Raw genomic sequence first — 21,208 nt, 5'->3', positions numbered from 1 at the left:
ATAAGAAAACTCCACCTGTTCCTGGGCAGGTATTAAGCATTGTTAAAACTCTGTTTTTAAATTGCTATTACTAGCTGGGCATGGTGGCACATGCCTTTAATCCCAGCGCTCAGGAGGCAGAGGCAAGCAGATAGCTGAGTTCAAGGCCTGCCTGGTCTACAGAGCAAGTTCCAAGACAGCTAGGGCTACAACAGAGAACTGTCTTGAAAAACAAAATCACTATTAATAAGTTTTGAAGTTCTTATTGAAGTTCTACTGATGTTTGTGTTCTTGTCAGTTGGGGAATGTGGAGATTTTGCTCCCTAACTAGGAGCTATTGGAGTCTATCTTTATTGGATTCTTGATTTCTTTGAGCCAAAGCCTGCCACCAGTCAGACATCCAACTGGACTACCCTTGGGCCAGTTGCAGCTGTTTGGAACTCTCCATGGACACAAAGATTGCCCTGGTTCCTTGGCTCCTGAAGGCACAAAGACTGCAAGACTGCAAGACTGTTTCAGTTTGCAGCAGACTCTTTTGCTCTCTGAAGCCCAAATGAACTCAGATGATCCCACAATTATCTCCACCCATAACAGAGAGAGCACACTTCCCCTAGTGGCCAAGCAGAGGGACTGCCATGACCTATACTAGACCTGTAAACACAAATGTCCATTTGTGTGTTAAGTGTATCGTTGGTACAAACACAAACCATCATTTGTACATGAGACATGCTGTGATTGGTCCAAATGCTCCTTTCCTAGCTAGACAGCTTTAGTTCTTGATGCATCAGCCGAGAGACACCCTCCTGGGCGGCCTCCACCCCTGTTGCAACATTAAACTCAGTAAGAGGCTTCTCTCGAGTGGCTTTGTCTGCTTTTAGTGGGGCTAAAAGAAGCAGCAGAGACCGTAAGAGGCAGAAACTCTGGAGCAGTGGCAGCAACAGCTCAGCAATCAGCAGGCCAGGCTGCAGAGTGACCGAGCAGTTCGCTGCTTGACTGCTGAAGAAGAGGCGCATCAGCAGCTTTAGAGAATGGCCAGAGCAGGAACAGATGTATGATCAGAGTAGACAGACTGGAAACCCGAGGCTGAAGCATAGAAGGCTGTTAGGACACCCACGGCTCAGAAACTATAACACTGGCTGCTGTCAAGGACTAGGAAATCCCAACTTCTAATCCTACCCAAGAGATATATACTTGTATTAGTCAGGTTTTTCTAGAGTAGCAGAACTCAGAGAATCAATTTTCTCTCTCTTTCTCTTGCTTTCTCTCTCTCTCTCTCTCTCTCTCTCTCTCTCTCTCTCTCTCATAGATATAGATGTAGATATATAGATATATATGGTATTTATTAGAATGACTTACAGGCTGCAGTCCAGCTAATCCAATAATGGCTGGCTATGAACAGAAAGTCCAAGAAACCAGTAGTTGCTCAGTCCATAAGACTGGATGTCTCAGCTGGTCTTCTAGATATGCTGGAATCTGGAAGAAGTAGGTTCCAATGCCAGTGAGGGAATGGACTTGCCAACAAGGCGAGGACAAGCAGGCAAAGAGCAAGAGCTTCCTTCTTCCATGTCCTTATATAGGCTTCTGGCAGAAGGTGTGGCCTACATTAGATCTGAATTAAAGATCTGGATTAAAGATGTGTCTCTCCACCTCAAACATCCAGATTAGAAATAGATCTTTTCACTTCTTGCTCACAGGTGTGCCCTCTATTTTGGGGTTTTACTTAATTCCAGATGTAGTCAAGTTGACAACCAAGAATAACCATCACAATACTTGCAAAGCAGAAGGTCCCCTAATGCCCTGCAAGAGCACTGTAACACTATAGGGCACCACTTACTGTGTCTCCTACCTACCTCAGCTTTACCTATTGTTGTCAAACATGGGGGGGGGGGGGTACAAAAGCTGCCAAAGATCACAGGTGGAAGCCCTTACCCATGATTTCTCTCTGGGTAAAACAAAAGGACCCCAGCCAGAGGATGAAGGCATAAGGTGCCAGTACTTTTGGAATATTTGTCTATGTCTGAGGAACTTCCCAAGCTACATATCCTCCTCCACGTCCTTACTTCAAGGCCTGAACCTCTCTTTCCCAGGTTCCTTTGAAGCTAAGATGTGTTGTAGGATATTTCTATACTGTGTAAAAATGGATTGCCGTGACTGGTGTCAAAAAAAGCTGAACAGCTGTTGGGCAGTGGTGACGCACGCCTTTGATCCCAGCACTCGGGAGGCAGAGGCAGGCGGATCTCTGTGAGTTAGAGGCCAGCCTGGTCTACAAAGCGAGTTCCAGGAAAGGCACAAAGCTACACAGAGAAACCCTGTCTCGAAAAACAAAACAAAACAAAACAAGGCTGAACAGCCTAGAAAGAGGTTAAGCAGGACTTCCAGAGACAGAGAGGACTCTGGGAAGAAGGGCAGAGATGCCAGGAGATACAGAAAGGAAACAGGAGGTGTAAGATGGAAGAGAGGTAATGCCACGTGATAGAATGTAGATTAATATAAATGGGTTAATTTAAGTTATAAGAGCTAGTTAAAAACAAGCCTAATCTAAGACCAAGCTTTCATAATTAAGTCTCTGTGTCAGTTTTTTGTGAGCTGGCAGCCCAAAGAAAAATCCATCTACATATGGCATCCAATGTGGAGGCTCAAATATTCAAACATAGCGTCCGAGAAAACTAAAAAAAGTTCTGGACAAGGAGCCAGATGTGGCTTCCTAGTCCTGCAGTCTCCCAAGCAGGCTGGTGCTCAGCATACAGAGGCACAGCTATCGGCCACTGCCTGCCGTCTGGAGCTAGCCACCAGTGCCATGCGCCAGCACCATGCACTAAGCCCAGTCACTTGGTAGCTGACATGGCAGTTTAAGATTTGTCTCTCCAGCTGCCCTGAGCTAGTGGGAGCTCAGACTCTGGATTGACAGCTGGGGAACCTGCATGGGACTGAACTATGTCCTCTGAATGTGGGTGTGTTATGACCAGATGGTGGGAACCCCCAAAAGACCACCATGGAGATCAAGACAGAATCTCTATGTAAAAGCAGAGAGCCTTTATTTTCAAGCTCAGAGCTTGGGTCAGCTTATGGCTTTTCCTGGGTCTAGGTGTTGCTTCCAGAAGCTGGGTCTGGGTCTCTAAGTCTGCCATGGCAGCTGTGTGGTCAAGCTGTTTTGGGCCCCACTCCCCAAAGGTGACAGTTGTGTGACTTGGGCAGTTTGTAGGGTCCATGGCAGCAGGACCAGGATTTCTCCCTAGTACATGAACTAACTTTTTAGAGCCCATTCCCTATGGAGGGATACCTTGAAGCAGGCGCTTAGTAAAGCCAGGTCCAGACACAGAAAACCTCTAAAAAGGTACAAGATGTTTATAAATGTGCTTAGCTATTAAAGAAAGAAAAGAAAATTATTCTAGACAGTCAGAGAAAAAAACTAAATAGTTTAAAAATAATAAGTAAAGTCCCTAAAGAAAAAAAGCAATATAAAAAGAACAAACCACGTAAAGATAGAAAATACACAGGATATCTGGATCCTGTATGGTCCTTTGTTGACTTTGAATTTTATAAATGCTAATGTACAAAAACCGGTAGCTGCTGAGAGACATTGGATTATGGAAACTGCTAAATTAAGCCAGCCTGTACATTTTTAAAATGTCTTAAATTCAAAATGAAAGTCAGAAAATATGTTGCATTGGGAGAGAGGTTATACCTGTGCTTCCACAGGAAACAAAAAGCTATGGTTCTCTTCAAAGGTAATGAATGTAAGATAAATAAGATTTGATTGAGGGAGACCTTCTGAAAATCTTGGCTACAGACATAAAAAAGAAACCGAGAAAGATTACAGGACAGGTGCCTTATATGCTGATCCCTCCTCATGGGAACATCTCTGAGACTGGATAAGACATGATAAATCTTGGTTGGCTACAGAGTCCTCATGACTTATCATTACATGCCATCCTTTCATATGGTATGGATAAAGGTTTGGTTATACAGTCCAAACTTATAAAGTTAACAGATGCCTTTTATCTGCTCAAACATAAAACAAAAAATCATCTTTAACTGACTTGTGCAAACTGCACATTCCATGCTTAGAGATATATATGTTATCTTTAAAAGTTTATGTGTTTTCAGAAAAAAAAAAAAAAAGACCAGATGCCAATAAAGACAAGTAGTCCAGATGATCCAGCCTTTCAGTATGCCTCTGTTGCAGTTTCCTCAAAATTCTGTATCCAGAACAACTTAGAGATGGTCCAGCCTCACAGACTATACAGCCAAGACTTCAGATAAGCTCTACACTTCCCCATCACACAGAAACTAAGCAAAAAATAATACAGCTAGCTCTCCCAGGACTTGACCATTATCTCAATTTTCTCAGGGTCCCCTAAAGATGTCATTACCCCCAAACAATGGGAAGCAGTCTAGAGAACATGACACCCACATTCCCAACAGGTGGGGTGGGTGGGTTTGGGTCATTAAATGGATTATGGGTGTTTCTCATTGTTCACAGGGTTGGTTACAAGTTGTTGCTGGTCATGGTCAGGAAAAAAGCTGAACAAAAGAGATTAGATTCAGGAATCTCTTTCTGAAGGGAAAAAGAGGGGATATAGAATGATGGAATAAAAGGGTGAAGTGTTGAGTCTACTTTTGAGCAACCACTATTCTCAAATTCTTTCTGATGGTATATTTTTATATGCTGATACAAAATTAAGGTTATTTTTGTTATACTGTATGTGTTTCTATTCTTGTTTAAGGTATTGTACCTAAGCAGCTCATTTTAAAATGTAATGTAGTTCTTAGCTGGGCAGTTGTGGTACACGCCTTTAATCCCAGCACTCGGGAGGCAGAGCCAGGCGGATCTCTGTGAGTTAGAGGCCAGCCTGGTCTACAAAGCGAGTTCCAGGAAAGGCGCAAAGCTACACAGAGAAACCCTGTCTCAAAAAACAAAAAAAAAAAAAAAAAAAAAAAAAAAAATGGGGCTGGAAAGATGGCTCAGAGGTTAAGAGCACTGACTGCTCTTCCAGAGGTCCTGAGTTCAATTCCCAGCATCCCACATGGTGGCTCACAACCATCTGTAATGAGATCTGGTGCCCTCTTCTGGCCTGCAGGCATATATGCTGTATACATAATAAATAAATAAATCTTTTTAAAAAGTGTAATGTAGTTCTAGTCCTTAAAAGCTATTATTATAAACCACTTAGGACAATTCAGAAACACAGGTTAGTAGTTAGTCTATAACTACTAACAATCTATACTTATAGCCATGTTAGGTATATTTTCAATGTCATACAGAATTATATTTTAGATAAATAGATGAGCTCCAAACACTTCAAAGACATACAGATTATGGCATTTGAAATGTTATAATAACATAAGGCTTTTCATGACAGTGAGACATGTCTGCTCCTGGCAGCACCAATTTACTTCAAAAAAGAATGATGGGCTGATCAGTGGTAGTGCACACCTTTAATCCCAGCATTTGGGAGGCAGAGCCAGGCAGATCTCTGTGAGTTCAAGGCCAGCTTGGTCTACAGGTTGAGATCCAGGACAGGCACCAAAACCATACAGAGAAACCCTGTCTAGAAAAAAAAAAAAAAAAAAAAAAAAAAGGAATGAACCTCCATTTGGAGTCTACCTTTATTGTGGCCAAGTTATCCACTGGGCAAGAGACTTCCCTTGCCCTGACTTCTGACAGTATGTTGTCCAAACTGGACAAACAGGACACAAAAGAAGGCAGCTGCCAAACTTTGCCAAGACAAGGTAGGACAGCCCTTCAAAATCCTGCTTCTCAGAAAAGATGGCTGCCCCAATGTTGCAGAGGAACCTTGGGTGACTGTCCAGCCAGCCAGCTGTCTACATCATTTCTATAGTTTAGGAAGTTGCTTGCTCTACACTTCCTGGTACTCAATATTATATCTTTCTCAGGTCTTCAATGGGGTTAAAGACTAGATACTTATAGTTTTACAGTTTTCCTTGTTACCAAATTCCAAAAGGAAACTTACATAAGAAATGTAAAGTTTATAAGGTTGAGAAATGTAAAAGCTTAAGTTGTTTATCTAAGAAGATGTTTTTAGGTCTAAAACGATATTTTTAGGATGGTAATACAAGTTATGATAGAAAATGGTTTAGGTATAAAACTTCGGACTCATTAAGATAGAGATAGATAACAATTTCTCCAAATTTGACAAGTACAAATGAACTGGACATTGTGATTCTTACTTGATAGTTATTCTTATTATATATAATTTTACTGTATTAGAGTTAAAACCTTTCCTTTTTATTTAGACAAAAAAGTGAGAAATGTTGTGGGATATTTGTACACTGTGTGAAAATGGATTGCTGTGGTTTGTTTAATAAAAAGCTGAGCAACCAATAGTTAGAAAGAGGTTAGGTGAGACTTCTAGAGGCAGAGAGAAGACTCTGGGAAGAAGGACGGAGATGCCAGGAGATACAGAGAGGAAACAGGAGGTGTAAGATGGAAGAGAGGTAATGTCACATGATAGAATGTAGATTAATATAAATGGGCTAATTTAAGTTATAAGAGCTAGTTAAAAACAAGCCTAATCTAAGGCCAAGCTTTCATGATTAATAAGTCTCCATGTCAGATTTTTGTGAGCTGGCTGTCCAAAGAAAAATCCATCTACAAAGATGATCACACAATGCAGGCCCTGCCAATAAGAGAAATCATTGAAAATTTGTATGTAAAAGGAAGTAATATGAAGAGCCAGAAAACTCAGAATCTATTCAGAAGGCGGCTAGCAAGGTGTACCTGGAGGCTTTGGGGCTACACTGGGAGAGGTAATGGAGTGTTTGCCATAATAAAGGAAAATGCACTTTCAGGTGTCTATTACTATATGACTTCCCCAAAACCTAGTAGCTTAACAAAAATTCTTATTTCACACAGTTCTTTGGGTTAACTGGACAGTTCTGTTGCCATATGGTATCAATTAGACACAGCAAATTGAAATCCCCAGCTGCAGCCACACAGGATATCCCCAGCCGAACAGTCTAGACTTCCTTACAACATGGCTCTGGTTTCTCAGATGAAAACAGAAGCTGCCAAGCATCTTAAGACTCTGGCCCAGGTCCTGCAAGTAATCATGTCCACCACACTCTATGCCAAAAGTCAGAAAGCCAGCCAGGACTCAAAAGAAAGGTAAAAAGGGAGAAATAATGTAATTATAATCTCAAAATGGAAAGAAAAAATAAGAAATAGGAAAAACAAAGGTAAGCCTACTCTACCACTTGTAGTAGAGCTGAGGGTTCTCTAGGGTGCTCCATTATGAAATAGCACAGATTAAGTGGCTTAAATAACAAAACTCACTGTCTTAGAGTTGTCGTAGGTGGAAGTCCACTATCAGGATGCCAGCAAGGTTGGTGCCTCTAGGAGGGAGAATCCATTCACACTACTCTCCCAGCTTCTGGAAGGTGCAGGCGGTCTTTGCCATTTCGAGACTTCTAGAGGTATTACCTTGGTCTTGGCTATCATCTATAAATGGTCATAATAACTTCATTTTATTACATTTGATTGTATCTGTAATGAATAGGGCGAAGTGGCGCACACCTTTAATCCCAGCACTCAGGAGGGAGGCAGAGACAGATGCATCTCTGTGGGTTCAAGGCCAGCCTAGTCATCATAGAGAGTTCTAGGATAGCCAGGGCTATGTAGAAAGACCCTGTCTCAAAATAATAATAATAGCAATAACAATAATAAATTTCCAATTAATGCCAAACAATGTCAGGCTTGGAAGTACTAGAGAATAGGACTCCAACATATCATTTTGGGGAAACACAAGCCATCCCGTAACAAATATGCACACAGAAGTAGCGGGAGACCTTGGCAGCCATCTTTGCAGGTAATAAACAAGAGAAGAACATTCTCTTTTATCATCAGGAACAGATTTCTGGGGCAGGCAGGGTCTTTAAGGCCTGGAACTTTAACCAGTCCTTGCAAGAAATACCAGCGGCGGCTGAAGCAGCCATGGGTGTTGACTGTTTCTTCTTCCCTACCAAGGGAAGCAGGAGAGAAACACAGAGTGGATTGTCCCTCCTAGAAGGAAGACAGAACTGTTTGACATTTTCCCTTCATACTTGATATGCAACCAGGCCAGAAGACCAGCTGCCTGGAAACTTCTGGATGGCTGGAAATCCCAGACCTCCCTCAGAGTATTCAAAACCCCTCACCCAGATTATTCATTTACATGAGTGTTGTTTGTTTCCTGGCTTTTTGTCTCACAATCTTTGTATGTTTAGACCCTTGGACTCAGAGTTTAGGAATTTGGTCTTAGGCAAGAATCATGCCTCCTTGTAAATACCCATCACCACCACCATCTAACCTCCCATGGGCATACTCACTTCCTGCCATCAACCCAGAAATTTTCATCCACATACAGCCTAAGCAGTGACCATTACTCAGGACTTAGGGAAATTAAAAAAAAACAAAACAAAAAAAAAAACAAGGGCAGGTACCTCAGATCACAGGCATTAAAGAGAGTCTGAGTCAAGGGAGGCAGACAGAGAGGGGATGTGGGAAAGACACACTGGTGTAGCAGGCTCCTTCACTGCTGTGTACCTAACTACCTCATGAGAAATAGACACTGGGATGAGGTACCTTTCAGCATTCCCACACCATGCACAGCCCTTCTCACTGCTGAGACGTCCCCCACTTTCTGAAGAGCTGGGCAATGTGCCCTCACTCCGAAGGTCTGTTCTGAGTCCTGAGCCATGCCCAGGATGCTGGGTCATTGACGTGAGCAGCCCAGCTGACTGTCCCAGACATGGGTGCAGAGAGAACACTGAACCCCCTTGGCTCCAGTGAAACAAACAAATCTGGTCAGTGTGTATCAGCATCCTGGTCCTTCCCACACTGGGGGGCCCTGGGTAGATAGGTTTGCTGACCACAATCTATGTGTCAGCAAGGAGTAAACAGGATGGACTCATGGTTGTCTCTATAGGCAGATGCCACATACCAACTAAACAGGAAAGGAAGGACTTAGCCCACACGTGCTCCTTAATGTCGAAAGGAGAGGGGAGAAGAGGACAGGGGGACATACAGGGGCAGGTCGGGGTGGGGTGGGGAGTAGTAACACATGGAGAAGAAAGACAATGAAGACAGAGACACATGGGTGGGGTCCCAAAACCAAATTCTTGGGATGCTCTGACTGTACTTGCCAAGCTCCTCTGTCTCTCACTGGTCACTCAAGACCCTAGTGCTGAGTCCCTAAATCTGACCTCCTCGTATCCTGTCCCTGTTCCTTGTCTCCTAGAGACCCCCATATGTGCTTCGTCTACCATTTACCAGGCCTTGCTCAAGCTATAGATTATCCTGGAAATTCTCAGTGATTAGATCACCCAGGACGTCTCCCTTTGGTACCAGAAAGTATCTAGAGTCAGGATGATTCCCAGAGTCCTGGGTTTACCTTGTCTCTTTGGGATGGCTCCTGAATCTGCTACTAGTTTAGGTTACACAACATCCCCATTTTCACATGAGAGCACTGAACCCTTTGTCAGTCTGCCCAAGGCCACCAGCAAATCAGGAACAAATTTTGCCTCCTGAACTTAAGCTTCACCCCTCTTCTGTTTTCTTGAACCCACATCTAGTTCATCCTTTTTTGGCTCACGTTCCTGGCCTTGGTGGTAATTTTGCCTTGACAGGAGCACCACAGGGCTCATGACTCAGGTAGGAAGATAGAGCTGTCAGCTTCCTGGGAGAAGCACTTACCGGTAAACAGACCATGGTGTGAGTCACTAGCAGGACTGGGAGACTCTGAGTCATCCTCCATTTCAGCCGACAAGGAAAGCGTTCCTCTGGGGTAACAGCCCCTTCGTTGCTTTCTTCCCCAACAGCATTGGAAGCTGGAATTGAACCATATGGAAAGGTAGGCCAGCCTCCTAGTGCCTATCCTGGAAGGAGAAACCTGGGAAGACCAGTCCAGAGGCCTTTCAGAGCACAGTGGGCAAGGGTAAAGAGCAGGACACAAAGGTCAACGTTCAAATTCACACTCAAGAGACAACACAGATGGATGCATTTGAAAAAAATGTTACTTGTCTTCAACATACTTCCTTAGAAAGATTTGAGAGTTCCTTTACATGGCACTCCATTCCCCGTGTGGATTTGTAGATCAGGGAGAGAGAAGATTGCCCAGAGTTCAGAGCGCTGGGAACTCCTTCCTAGAGGGACAGCCAACCTCCCGCTTGCCTGGACTCGCTCGTGCATACATCCTTGGCTCCTTTCCCCACCACCCCATTCAGTGCTTCTAAGCTTTCAGAAACACTGGAGGGCTTTTGAGAAACTGAGCAAACCAGGCCTCACCCCCACAATTTCTGTTCCAGTGGGCGGGGGTGGGGCCTGTGGTCTGCCTTTCTGAGTTCCCAGGTTGCTGCTGGACCATGAACTAACGCACTTTGAGAGCCACAATTGTAGGTGGCTTCAGCCTGGGTTCTCTTCACATCCTCAAAGGACTGGGAAGCTTGCTGTATATTCAGGCCCCAGGCTTCCTAGAGCACTGCCCTGCTGGCCCACTGTTCTTGTCCTGGGAGTTGTCTTTCTCAGTTCCCACTGTGACTTCTTTTTCCTTTCCCAAGCCTCTTATACTCCCTAACCAGCCCATCTGGTGACCTAGCTTCACACTTCACTGAGAAAGCAGAAGCCCCTTGTTAGTGTTTCTACCGCAGTGCTAAACACCATGACCAAAAGCAACTTTGGGATAAAGAGGTTTATTTCATCTTAAAACTCTCAGGTCACAATCACTGAGGGAAGCCAGGAACTCAAAGCAGGAACCTAGAGGCAGAAACAGAAGCAGAAACCATGGGGGAACACTACTGACTGGCTTACTCCCCCATGGCATGCTCAACCTGCTTTCTTACACAACTCAGTGCCCATGTGCCCAGGGGAGTCATTATCTCTAGTGAGCTAGACCTTCCCACGTGAATCATTAATCAAGAAAGGTCTCATAGGCTTGCCTGTAGCCAATCTGATGGAGGCATGTTCTCAACTGAGGTTACACCTTCTCAGATGAGTCTTGGTTTGTGTCAAGTTGACAAAAATCAACCAGCACAGCCATCCTTTCCTCATCACCACATCTCCAACCTCACTCACATCAGGAACCACAGTCCCTTCTGGAAGGAACAGGGAGTGTCCTGCTTCCACCAAAGGTCCTTACACCACTCACGTTCCTCCTTCAAGTCTCTGGCCTCTCTCCTGCTTAGTCCATCATTTCTTCCCAGTAAGTCACTCCAGATATGCAAAGTCATCCCGAGCATGCACAGGAGTGCAAATCAATAAAAACCACTACCTGAGACCACCCTCAACCTCCTCATCAGCCTCTAGCTGCCACACCACTCTCAGTCCAGGGAAGAACTTCTTCAAAGATTATGAGGGGTTCCTATCACCCATTCCTTCCCAACCTACTTCAACCTGGCTTTCATCAGAAGCACTCTGCTGAAACACCAAACACTTTCACATGGCCACATCTGGTAGTTGTTATCTCCCTCAGTCCCCAAATATCTTCCTCCACTAACTGCCGCCTCCCCAGGGTAGGCTTTCTGCTTAACCCTATACTCTCTCGTATCCTCTTACTTCCTGGACACCGCTCCACTCTGTCAGTATAGCCTGACCACCACTTCCTCTTCCCTACATTCTCTCTGGCCTCGTGGTTCCAATACGGCACCTGCTCAATCTTTATTGAGAGCTTGGGTCCCTACCTGATCCAACTGCCTGATCATCTTAATCTTAGCATGTCTCAAATCAAACTTTATTCCCTTTCTGTACACATATTACGATATATATTATATTGGGGCAGGTGAGATGGATCAGCTGTGAAAGCCTGAGGGCCTGTGTTACAACCCCAGGACCCATGGAAAAGTAAAAGAAAACCAACTGAACAAAGTTGTCTGACAGATAAACACACACACCATAGTATTAACACCCCCACAATTATAATACTTAATAAAGTTATTTATATATATATATATATATATATATATATATATATATATATATGCCACATTAAAGATAACATTTCAAGTGTATAGTTCAATAGCATTGGATATACTCACAGTTTGGATAACTATTATCTCTACCCACATCTCGGTGTCAGCCTGCCTGACTTTTAAGTACCTCAAGTTCCACCATCCCCCAACAGCCCAAAAACATTTCCCCAGACAAGAAAATTAGCTTCTCTAAGAAAGTTTCTGGGCTGTTATTCAATTTTTTTCATTAGTTTCTATGTCTTTTTATTTTTTAATCTTTAAATAAAAAAGGGGGGGCTAGAGAAATGGTTCAGCAGTTAAGAACTCCTGTAGAAGACCAGGGCTTTGTTCCCAGAACCCACATCTGGCAACACACAACCACTTGTAACCCCAGCTCTAGGGGATCTGATGCCCTCTCCTGGCCTCCATGAACACATGCACATACAGAGACACACACAGTCATAGACAGACAGATACACACACACACACACACACACACACACACACACACACACACACGTACACACACAAAAAAAATTAAATTTTTTTTAATGAAAACAGAAAGAAAAAAATAATTCCCAAGAAAGACATAATACCCACTTGTCAGATTTGAACATTGCCGAATTTTATATCATTTGCCCTGTTGGCTATTAAGAATTTTTTTCTGAGAGTTGGGGGTCGGGAGGTCAGGATCTACCGACAGAGTGGAGCCCCAGTGTCCAGGAAGTTAAGAGAGAAGACAGGTGAGAACAGGGTCAAATTAGCCACAATCAGAAAGGCTGCCCTGTGGGAGGCAGTGGTCAGTGTACTGTTCGAGGGACTGAAAGGCAATAACTGCTAGATTTGGCCATGGGAGAGGGTTTGGTGTTGTATCAGAGTGCTTCCACCAGAAGCAGGTTGTAGCAGCTTGGGAAGGAAGGTTGGGTGGTGCAAACCCCCTAGTCCGTTTCCTGTGTGCATGTGGTTTGGGAGCTGACACCAAATGTAAGCAGAGATCAGCAAGAACGTGTGGGCGTTCCGGGGATCAAACTCAAGTCACCAGGCTTGCTGGCCAGGGCATCTACCACCTCGCTAGCCCTGCCTCGTCATGTTTGACCACAAGAGGTAAAACATTCGAAGTCAATTATGACCCCTTCGGATCACTGTTGCCGTAGTTTGATGTTTAATCTCACCAACTTGATTGGTTGAAAACTACCAAGGATATTAACAAAGCTCACCCACCTCTGGGTATGTAGGAGGGCACTGACCTAATAATACATCAATCCTTCTGTTGATTCAAAATTTAAATAGACTATTTGCAAGTATGAGAGCTATGGAAAGTAGGCCTGGGTCACAAAAAGAAGGTCAGTAGGGCGCGTCCCTGGGGACTGCATTTCGCCCCGGACTTCCGACTCTGCTTCCTGTGTGCTGTGCTGTGTGCTTCTCCACCATGCTCTCCCACCATGAAGGACGGAAACCACATGCCTGAGAAATCTTCCCTTACATTGTTTATGCTCTGTATTCTGTCACAGTGATGCAAAGTCACACAGAGACAATAATCCATCAAGTCCACATTCGCTCATTTTATTTTATGATTTAAATTTATACCCCATTTCGTCTAACATGATTGGTTTTATGATACAAGACTTGCCATTATTTTGAGGCCTGTTGAAAAGAAATCTAGGGGTTGGGGATTTAGCTCAGTGGTAGAGCACTTGCCTAGCAAACGAAAGGCCCTGGGTTCGATCCTCTGCTCCAAAAAAGAAAAAGAAAAAAGAAAAAGAAATCTAGTGGGCCAATAAGTTGGCTCAATGAGTAACACGTGAACACACACACATAATTTTTGACATAAAAAATATAAATATATAACAATAATTTTTTAAATGTTGTCAGTGAAACATGATACTCCACTGACTTTACCTGTTTATTTCGAGCATGTGAGTGTGTATGCATGTACATACTTACGGGACTTATGTGAAGACAAGAAGGTAACGTAGGGGGTCAGCTCTCTCTCTCCCTCCCTCATGTTGGCCCTGGGGACAGAACTCAGGCTGTCAGACTTGGCAGCAAGCGTCCTAAGCTGTGCAGCTCACAGCTCCATGACATGACCCTTACTAAGTTTACATTTTTATCTCATTGCAAGAACTCTTCTTATACTTATTTAAACAACTGTACCTCAAAGGATAGTGCATCAAATCTAAAATGCCTTCCAGTGTAACTTGCAGCCTCATTTCAGAGATTTTTAAAACCAGTAGACTTTTGTTGTTGTTTTAGAAGTTTTAGCAGGTTGTAGCAGCTTGGGAAGGAAGGTTGAGTGGTGCAAACCCAACCTTTTGTATAAGCAATATACAAAAATGAATAGAAAGTAGAGTTTTCATACACCCCCAGTTCTCCCTATTTTTAACATTCTTGCAGTGGGATGATGCATTTGTTAAAGCCGATGAGCCCAAGTTGATAATGAAGTCCAGTTTCTATGAGAGTTCATTCTTCATATTGTTGATTTTATGAGTTTTGACAAACATGAATAACAGACATCCAGTGTGCTGGCTACCCTCATGTCAACTTGACACAAGCTAGAGTTTCTGACGGGAGGGACTCTCAATTGAGAAAATGCCTTCATAGGTATTTTCTTAATTAGTGATTGATGGAGGCAGGCCCAGCCCATTGTGGATGCTGCCATCCCTTGGCTGGGGGTCCTGGGTTCTGTAAGAAAGCAGGCTGAGCAAGCCCTGAGGAACAAGCCAGTAAGCAGCACCCCTCCATGACCTCTACATCTGCTCCTGCCTCCAGGTTCCTACCCTGCTTGAATTCCTGTCCTGATTTCTTTGATGATAAATAGCAATATGGAAATGTAAGCAAAATAAACCCTTTCCTTCCCAACTTGCTTTTTGGTCGTGGTGTTTCATCATGGCAATAGATATCTGTCACTGTAGTTCTTACAGAATAACAGTTTTGCTCCTAAAATTCTGCTGTGATCCACCCAGCATGTCTCCCTACTTTAGAGCCCCTGGCTGCCACAGATCATTTCACGTCTCTATAGTTTTGCATTTTTCAGAATGTCACATAGTTTGAATCATGCCTTATCCGCTTGGCTTCTTGCATTTAGCCTCAAAATGGCTACATAGTCCTTACACAGTCCTGAAATGTCCTGATGTGCAGTTTCTGTTCATCCTACCAAGTCATGGTGCGTTTGGTAAACTTATTGTACTTTGTAATAGTATTTGAAGTTATTTTCCACACTGGAACGCAAACTTCCTGAGCTGTTTGGGGTTATCTTGTATCCTCATATTCGGGAGGAAGTTTGAGATGGGGGAGAGGAGGGCTAAATGTGTTCATCTGATCCAGTACTTAGCCAAGCAGGTGGAGAACTCATCAACTACCGGGAGCACAGGACTGAAAGGAACAGTCCTGGGAATCCCACTCGACAGCCACAAATGTATCCGGTGTGGAGTGAATGTGTTCGGGGGCAGGGAGGGGGTCATAAATTAAACTGAGCAAATGTGGAATTGATGTATTGCTGTCTGTGTGTGACTTGGCATCTCTGCAATAGAATATGTGTGTTTCTGTATCAGAGACTGGGACTGCATGAGACGGAAGACTCCTTCTTCTTGGGTTCCTCATTTACATCTAGTGACTCACCCTTTCAATACAGAGTTCCACAGCTCTCAGCACATCACACAGTTGTATTATTTCCAATGTAAGCATCATACAAAAGTTTCATCACCCCAAAAGATTCCCCTTTGTCCCTTTGTAAATACCCCATACCCTTGAGATCACAGAGTATAAATGGTGCCGTGCAGCAAGAAGTCTTTGGAACCTGGTCTTTTTCACCTAGAAAAGTGTGTTTGAGATTTACCCATTCTGATATGCCTGTTGGGAGTTCTTAGAGTACACTATCACTGAGTTAGGTCTCCAGCCTGTTAACAGCCTTAGAGTGTGAAGTAGCATGCAATTATCCAGATATACTGCAATTCATTCTCTCACAGCTGAACATTTAATTGTTTTTTTCCCAGAAGATTATGAGTCAGATCACTAAATATTTAGATATAGATTATGTGAGGATAGCAAGGGGTTTTGTTATTTTTGTTGTTACTGGTTTTTGTTGTTTTGGGATTTGGGGAGAAGGTTCTCATTAAACCCAGGCTGGTCTGGAACTAGCTGGCCTTGAACTCCTGATCTTCCTGCCGCCACATCCCAAATGCCAGGATTACAGCCAGGTGCACTCATGGTAAGTTTTTATTTCGCTTGGATGAATCCTGAGAGTTGATCTTACAGTTGTTATATGAAAATATAAATTATTTCTCAAACATTCATTAATACTCTTGAGAACATTAGGTCAGCTTTAATGTAGTAAATTTCAAACTATTTTGGCAATGGCTCATGTCAAGAAATACTTTTTATAACATAACCCAGTTCCACATGCAATCACATATATAACCACAGTAGACATTCCATCAGATAGCACTACAATAAATTCTATTATTTTCCTGTGTTACAATTGTTTTAATCCTAGACAATGTCACCAAATTGATTTAAAGGTTCACTAAGGGGTCACAAGTCTGTAAACCTCCGGCTGGACGTATCTTCTTGTATTAGTTAGATTATCTGTGCTGTGGCAGTTTCACATGTGTGGCTAATGCTTTCCTCCCACTCTCCCGAGCCTGACCACCTCCTGCCCTGTTCTCCCCTTCTCCCCATCACTGTTTCCTTCCTTTCGAATCCCAGAGTGGCAAGGGACCCTGGGCACCCAGGCACATCCTCGCTGTCCTACATCTTCACCAGTGAATTAAAACTTTTATCTACTCTGAGGGTGGAATAACTTCTTATCATCGAATTTTGATCATTCTTTTTCATATCTCAGGGTTTTTAAATGGAAGAGCCATGAAATGAATCCATCATTGAGTTTCTTTAGGCATATGGTTCTGACTTGGTTTCTGTCACAGATTTCAAAACGGTCTTTCGGTTGACAACTCAGGTTCTGGCCTTGAAAGTACTTTTATCTTGGAGTGTACGGTAGCAGTGGCTTCATTTTGCTCTGCAGAAACTCCCGAGAGTTGGTCAAGTAGCAAATCTATGGGGGGAGCAGAGGTATGTTTGGCACTAAGAGATTAAACAAAGGGCAGACACATCTGGAGCTCTCCCTACACACCACTTGGCACCTCAGCCCCGTTGGTGATCACTTTACTTTTAAAGGTTCTTCAGGCTGGGTGGTGGTGGCACACACCTTTAATACCAGCACTCGGGAGGCAGAGGCCGGCGGATCTCTGTGAGTTCCAGGCCAGCCTGGGCTACCAAGTGAGTTCCAGGAAAGGCGCACAAAGCTACATAGAGAAACCCTGTCTCTAAAAAACCTAAACAAACAAATAAATAAATAAAGGTTCTTCAGAAACATTTGTAGGACTATTTCATCTTCCTTCATTGAGATATAAATACTTCAGACTCCCCCAGACACACTGAAAACACCATCCTCACTCTCTCCTCCCTTCCACTACTAATCTAATAAAAATGTCTCTGTCTCCCCAGCACAAACCAGCTGTTCTTAAGAACTGGTCGAATAGGACCAGTGAGATAGCTCAACCTATAAGGGCACTTGCTGTGAAGCCTGAGGACCTGAGTTTGATGCCCAGAACTCTCATGGAAGGAGAGAACAGATTTTCCCTAAGCTGTCACACACACACACACACACACACACACACACACACACACACACACACACACAAATTAATAAATGTAATTTAATTTTTTTAAAGAATTGATAAAAATAAGCCAGGCAGTGGTGGGGCACACCTTTAATCCCAACACTCGGGAGGCAGAGGCAAGCAGATCTCTGTGAGTTCAAGGCCAGCCTGGTCTACAGAGGGAGTTCTAGGACAGCCAGCCCTGTTTGAAAACAAAAACAAAAACAAACATTGATACAATATATAAAACAAAACTGACAACAAGAAAACAAATTCATGAATTCTCTAAGAATAAAATTTTAAATGATTTTCATAATCAAGAATGTAGATTAAGTATGTTTAAGCAATATAGATTATTTGAATAATTCAGTTACTTCGCTGAAATTGAAGGACAGGTTTGTAATTTTGCAGCCATGAAAAGAAAACACCACCATCCTTCTTGAATGCCTACATGATATTTATAAAACTAACCACATGACGACCATATAATTAACCACATTAATTGACTAGAGAGTGATTTGCAGCCAGTAGCAAGGAACAGGCACCAAAAATGTTTTCTCGATAGAAAATAACTGGACTAGGGCTGAAGAGACAGCTCAATCTCTTCGTGTGTGTGTGTGTGTGTGTGTGTGTGTGTGTGTGTGTGTGTGTGTACATATATATGTGTGTATATGTAAATGTGTATGTATGAGTATATATGTGTATATATCTATATGGAGTTTCTTCTTAACTCTGAAGAATCCTGATGAAATCAAGGCCGTTTGCACTTTGTATGTGTTGATGTGTTGGCTGCCACAGTGCAGACAAAGTCACAATCCAGCCATGACAACTCCTGGGCTGTACCCACGAGTGGCAGCAGTGAGTTCCACGGCACAGTCAGGACAGAGGAGGTGGGCGGGTGAGAAGTGGAGAACACGAATGCCCATTCCGCGTACCTGGCGCTTCATGGCCTCGGCTTAACCCTGTTGAGTGTTCTGAATGAAGCATGAGTGGCCACAGACAGTGTCCCCAGCTTAAAGCAAGTGTGTTGGACTTTTGCATCCATGTTTAAGTCAATGAGTGGTTTTTGGATCACCATGTGAGTGACTGGCAGAAGCATAATCTTCCAGGTGAGGTGGCTGCCACCATTGACTGGGCAGCTCTCTTGAGCAGAGACAGTCATAAGCTTCTAACAGTAAACACTCATGGCAGTTAAAAGATGGCCAATGGCCAATTTATTACATGTAGCATGGCCAGGGCACGAACAGCAGCTACTATATCAATAGTTTGGGGTGTTGTTCTTTTGTCAAGACAGGGTTTCTCTGTGTAGCCCTGGCTGTCCTAGAACTCACTCTGTAGACCAGATTGGCCTGGAACTCACAGAGATTCACCTGCCTCTGCCTCCCAAGTGCTGGGATTAAAAACATAGTCATCATCTCACAAATAATATTTTTAGCTAATTAATTTATTTATATTTTAAGTTGTAACAGGGTCCCAGAATTTAGTAGGCCCCCAGATCTCAGCACAACTGATTCCATGATGGAAGTGCATTCAGGCCATAAAAGTCACATAGACATAGACAGTACCACCTGTCAAAATGGAAAACAAAGACCTAATCCGTTAAAGTCCACCGTTTCTGGAAAAGTCTCTAAACCCTGCATTTTGGCTTCTGTAGTTCTGCTCTGGTTAACTGTTCTTGTTAACTGAAGTATGTCAACCCAGGACATGGTTTTCGTACTTAAAAGCTCACCCTGAGAAAGGCTCAATGCTATACTAGGATCTCAAACATCCAGAATAGTCACCAGCTTTGTATTGGCTTAAACTCATGTCCAAGCAGTCTTCTCCAGTGCATACCCCACAATGATGTGTTTGAATGTTTGCCTGAAAGTATGGACACCTTGTGTTTGCAAAGCCTTGGGAGGCTAGAAGTGGGTGTGGAATCCCCTGGAACTGGATTCACAAATGGTTGTGAGTATAGATTGCAAACTTCCAAATCATTGTACTTCTTTTTTTTTAAAGACAGGTGTTAATCCCATTGGGGAAAAATATGACCACTACCACAAATTTGAGCCAAATTGAAGCAAGCTTTAATTAAATACTGCCAAGATGATGGACTCAAGCCAGGTCCATTCCGGGGTTCCTAGAAAATGGCAATGAGTCACATTTTGTAGAGGCTTATAAAGGCAAACCTATCAGGTCCAATCAGGAGCAGGCATGCATCCTGACATATTTCCTGCCTATGAACCTTCCGCCCACAAGTGATCAAGCACATCTGGTGCAGCTGGGGCAAACAAGCTTGTTTAGGGGAGTGAAAACATGTGACTTGTTATTCCCCATAAACAACAGCCTCCAGCATTTCAGAAAGTGTCTGTCCTTGGGCAAGAGGCTTACAGGTTAGAGGCATTTTGTTTTAAGGATCTCTTAGGCACAGTAATTAAAATTTACAACATAACTTTGGCTTTCACACAAGGTCTATGTAGTACTGGATGTTCCCAGAACTCACTATGTAAGCCAGGCTGCCCTTGAACTCAGAGATCCTCCTGCCTTGGCCTTCAGAGTGCTGGGATTAAAGGATGCCACCATACCAGGGCCTTTATACTTTTTTGGCTGCTTCTATACTCTTTCTCAGCCTAAAATATAAAGGAATCTCTGTCTCCCTGGTCCTTCTCTGTCTGCTTGAGGAGTTAACACCCAGCTGTCTTGTGCTTCTGTTTTTAAACTATAACAAAGACCCAGTGATACATAGTCAGAGGAATCCAGAGACACCTGTGTGGTAGTCTGGATGAAAATGGCCCCATTGGCCCACAGAGAGTGGCACTATTAGGAGGTGTGGCCTTGTTGCAGTAGTTTGGCTTTGCTGAAGGAAGTGTGTCTCAGCCACTTCCTGCTACCTGCAGATCCAGACGTAGAACTCTTGGCTTCTCTCCAGCACCATGCAGCCATGTTTCCCACCGTGACAATAATAGACTAAAACTTTGAACTATAAGCCAGCTCCAATTAAATGTTGTCTTTTACAAGAGTTGCCTTGGTCATGGTGTCTCTTCACAGCGTTAGGAACCCTAGCTAAGACAACCTGGAAGAGGGACACCAAAGCTGGACAGAAGGTTATGAAGGGTTCAGGATGGTGACATCTTGCCCAGGAAAAGAGATAGGTAGACATTGCCTAGTCTAGGTTGGGAATTCAAAAGCACAGTGAGTATCTCAGGTCTGTGTTATACTGCCTTTGTCTCTTCCTTTCTTTCTTCCTTCCTTCCTTTCTTTCTTTCTTTCTTTTTATTATGTATACAGTATTCTGTCTGCATGTGTCCCTGCAGGCCAGAAGAGGGCACCAGATCTCATTACAGATGGTTGTGAGCCACCATGTGGTTGCTGGGAATTGAACTCAGGACCTCAGGAAGAGCAGCTAGTGCTCTTAATCGCTGAGCCATCTCTCCAGCCCCCTTTGCCTCTTTCTTTTCTTCCTTTTGGATGTAAAAACATCACAGGCTGTGTATCAGCCTCACTGTGAATTAGAGAAAAAACTTTGAGGTAATATGGTATAGAGATGGGCATTTCATCTGGAGGGCAGCTCCTTCTCTGGTATGTAGTCCTGGGACAGGAAGGGACATGGCTTCAGATCTGTGGGACTTACTTCACATTTGACTTTTATG

At 43.4% G+C, this 21,208-nt stretch overlaps 1 protein-coding gene across 1 annotated transcript in view; it reads right to left on the bottom strand.

Moving 5' to 3' along the window:
* Window positions 1-734: 734 nt before the first annotated feature.
* The window catches only part of LOC118581894, a 36,866-nt gene continuing 16,392 nt past the window's right edge, over window positions 735-21,208 (bottom strand). Inside the window, 2 exon segments of the mRNA XM_036184301.1 lie at window positions 735-998; window positions 9,674-9,807. Coding sequence (XP_036040194.1) covers window positions 735-998; window positions 9,674-9,807 — 398 coding nt within the window.

Source organism: Onychomys torridus, chromosome 4 (assembly GCF_903995425.1).
Source record: "Onychomys torridus chromosome 4, mOncTor1.1, whole genome shotgun sequence".
NCBI classification, from domain to species: Eukaryota; Metazoa; Chordata; class Mammalia; order Rodentia; family Cricetidae; genus Onychomys; species Onychomys torridus.
Note: the sequence above shows the minus strand (reverse complement) of the source record. Positions and strands in the feature narration are given on the sequence as shown.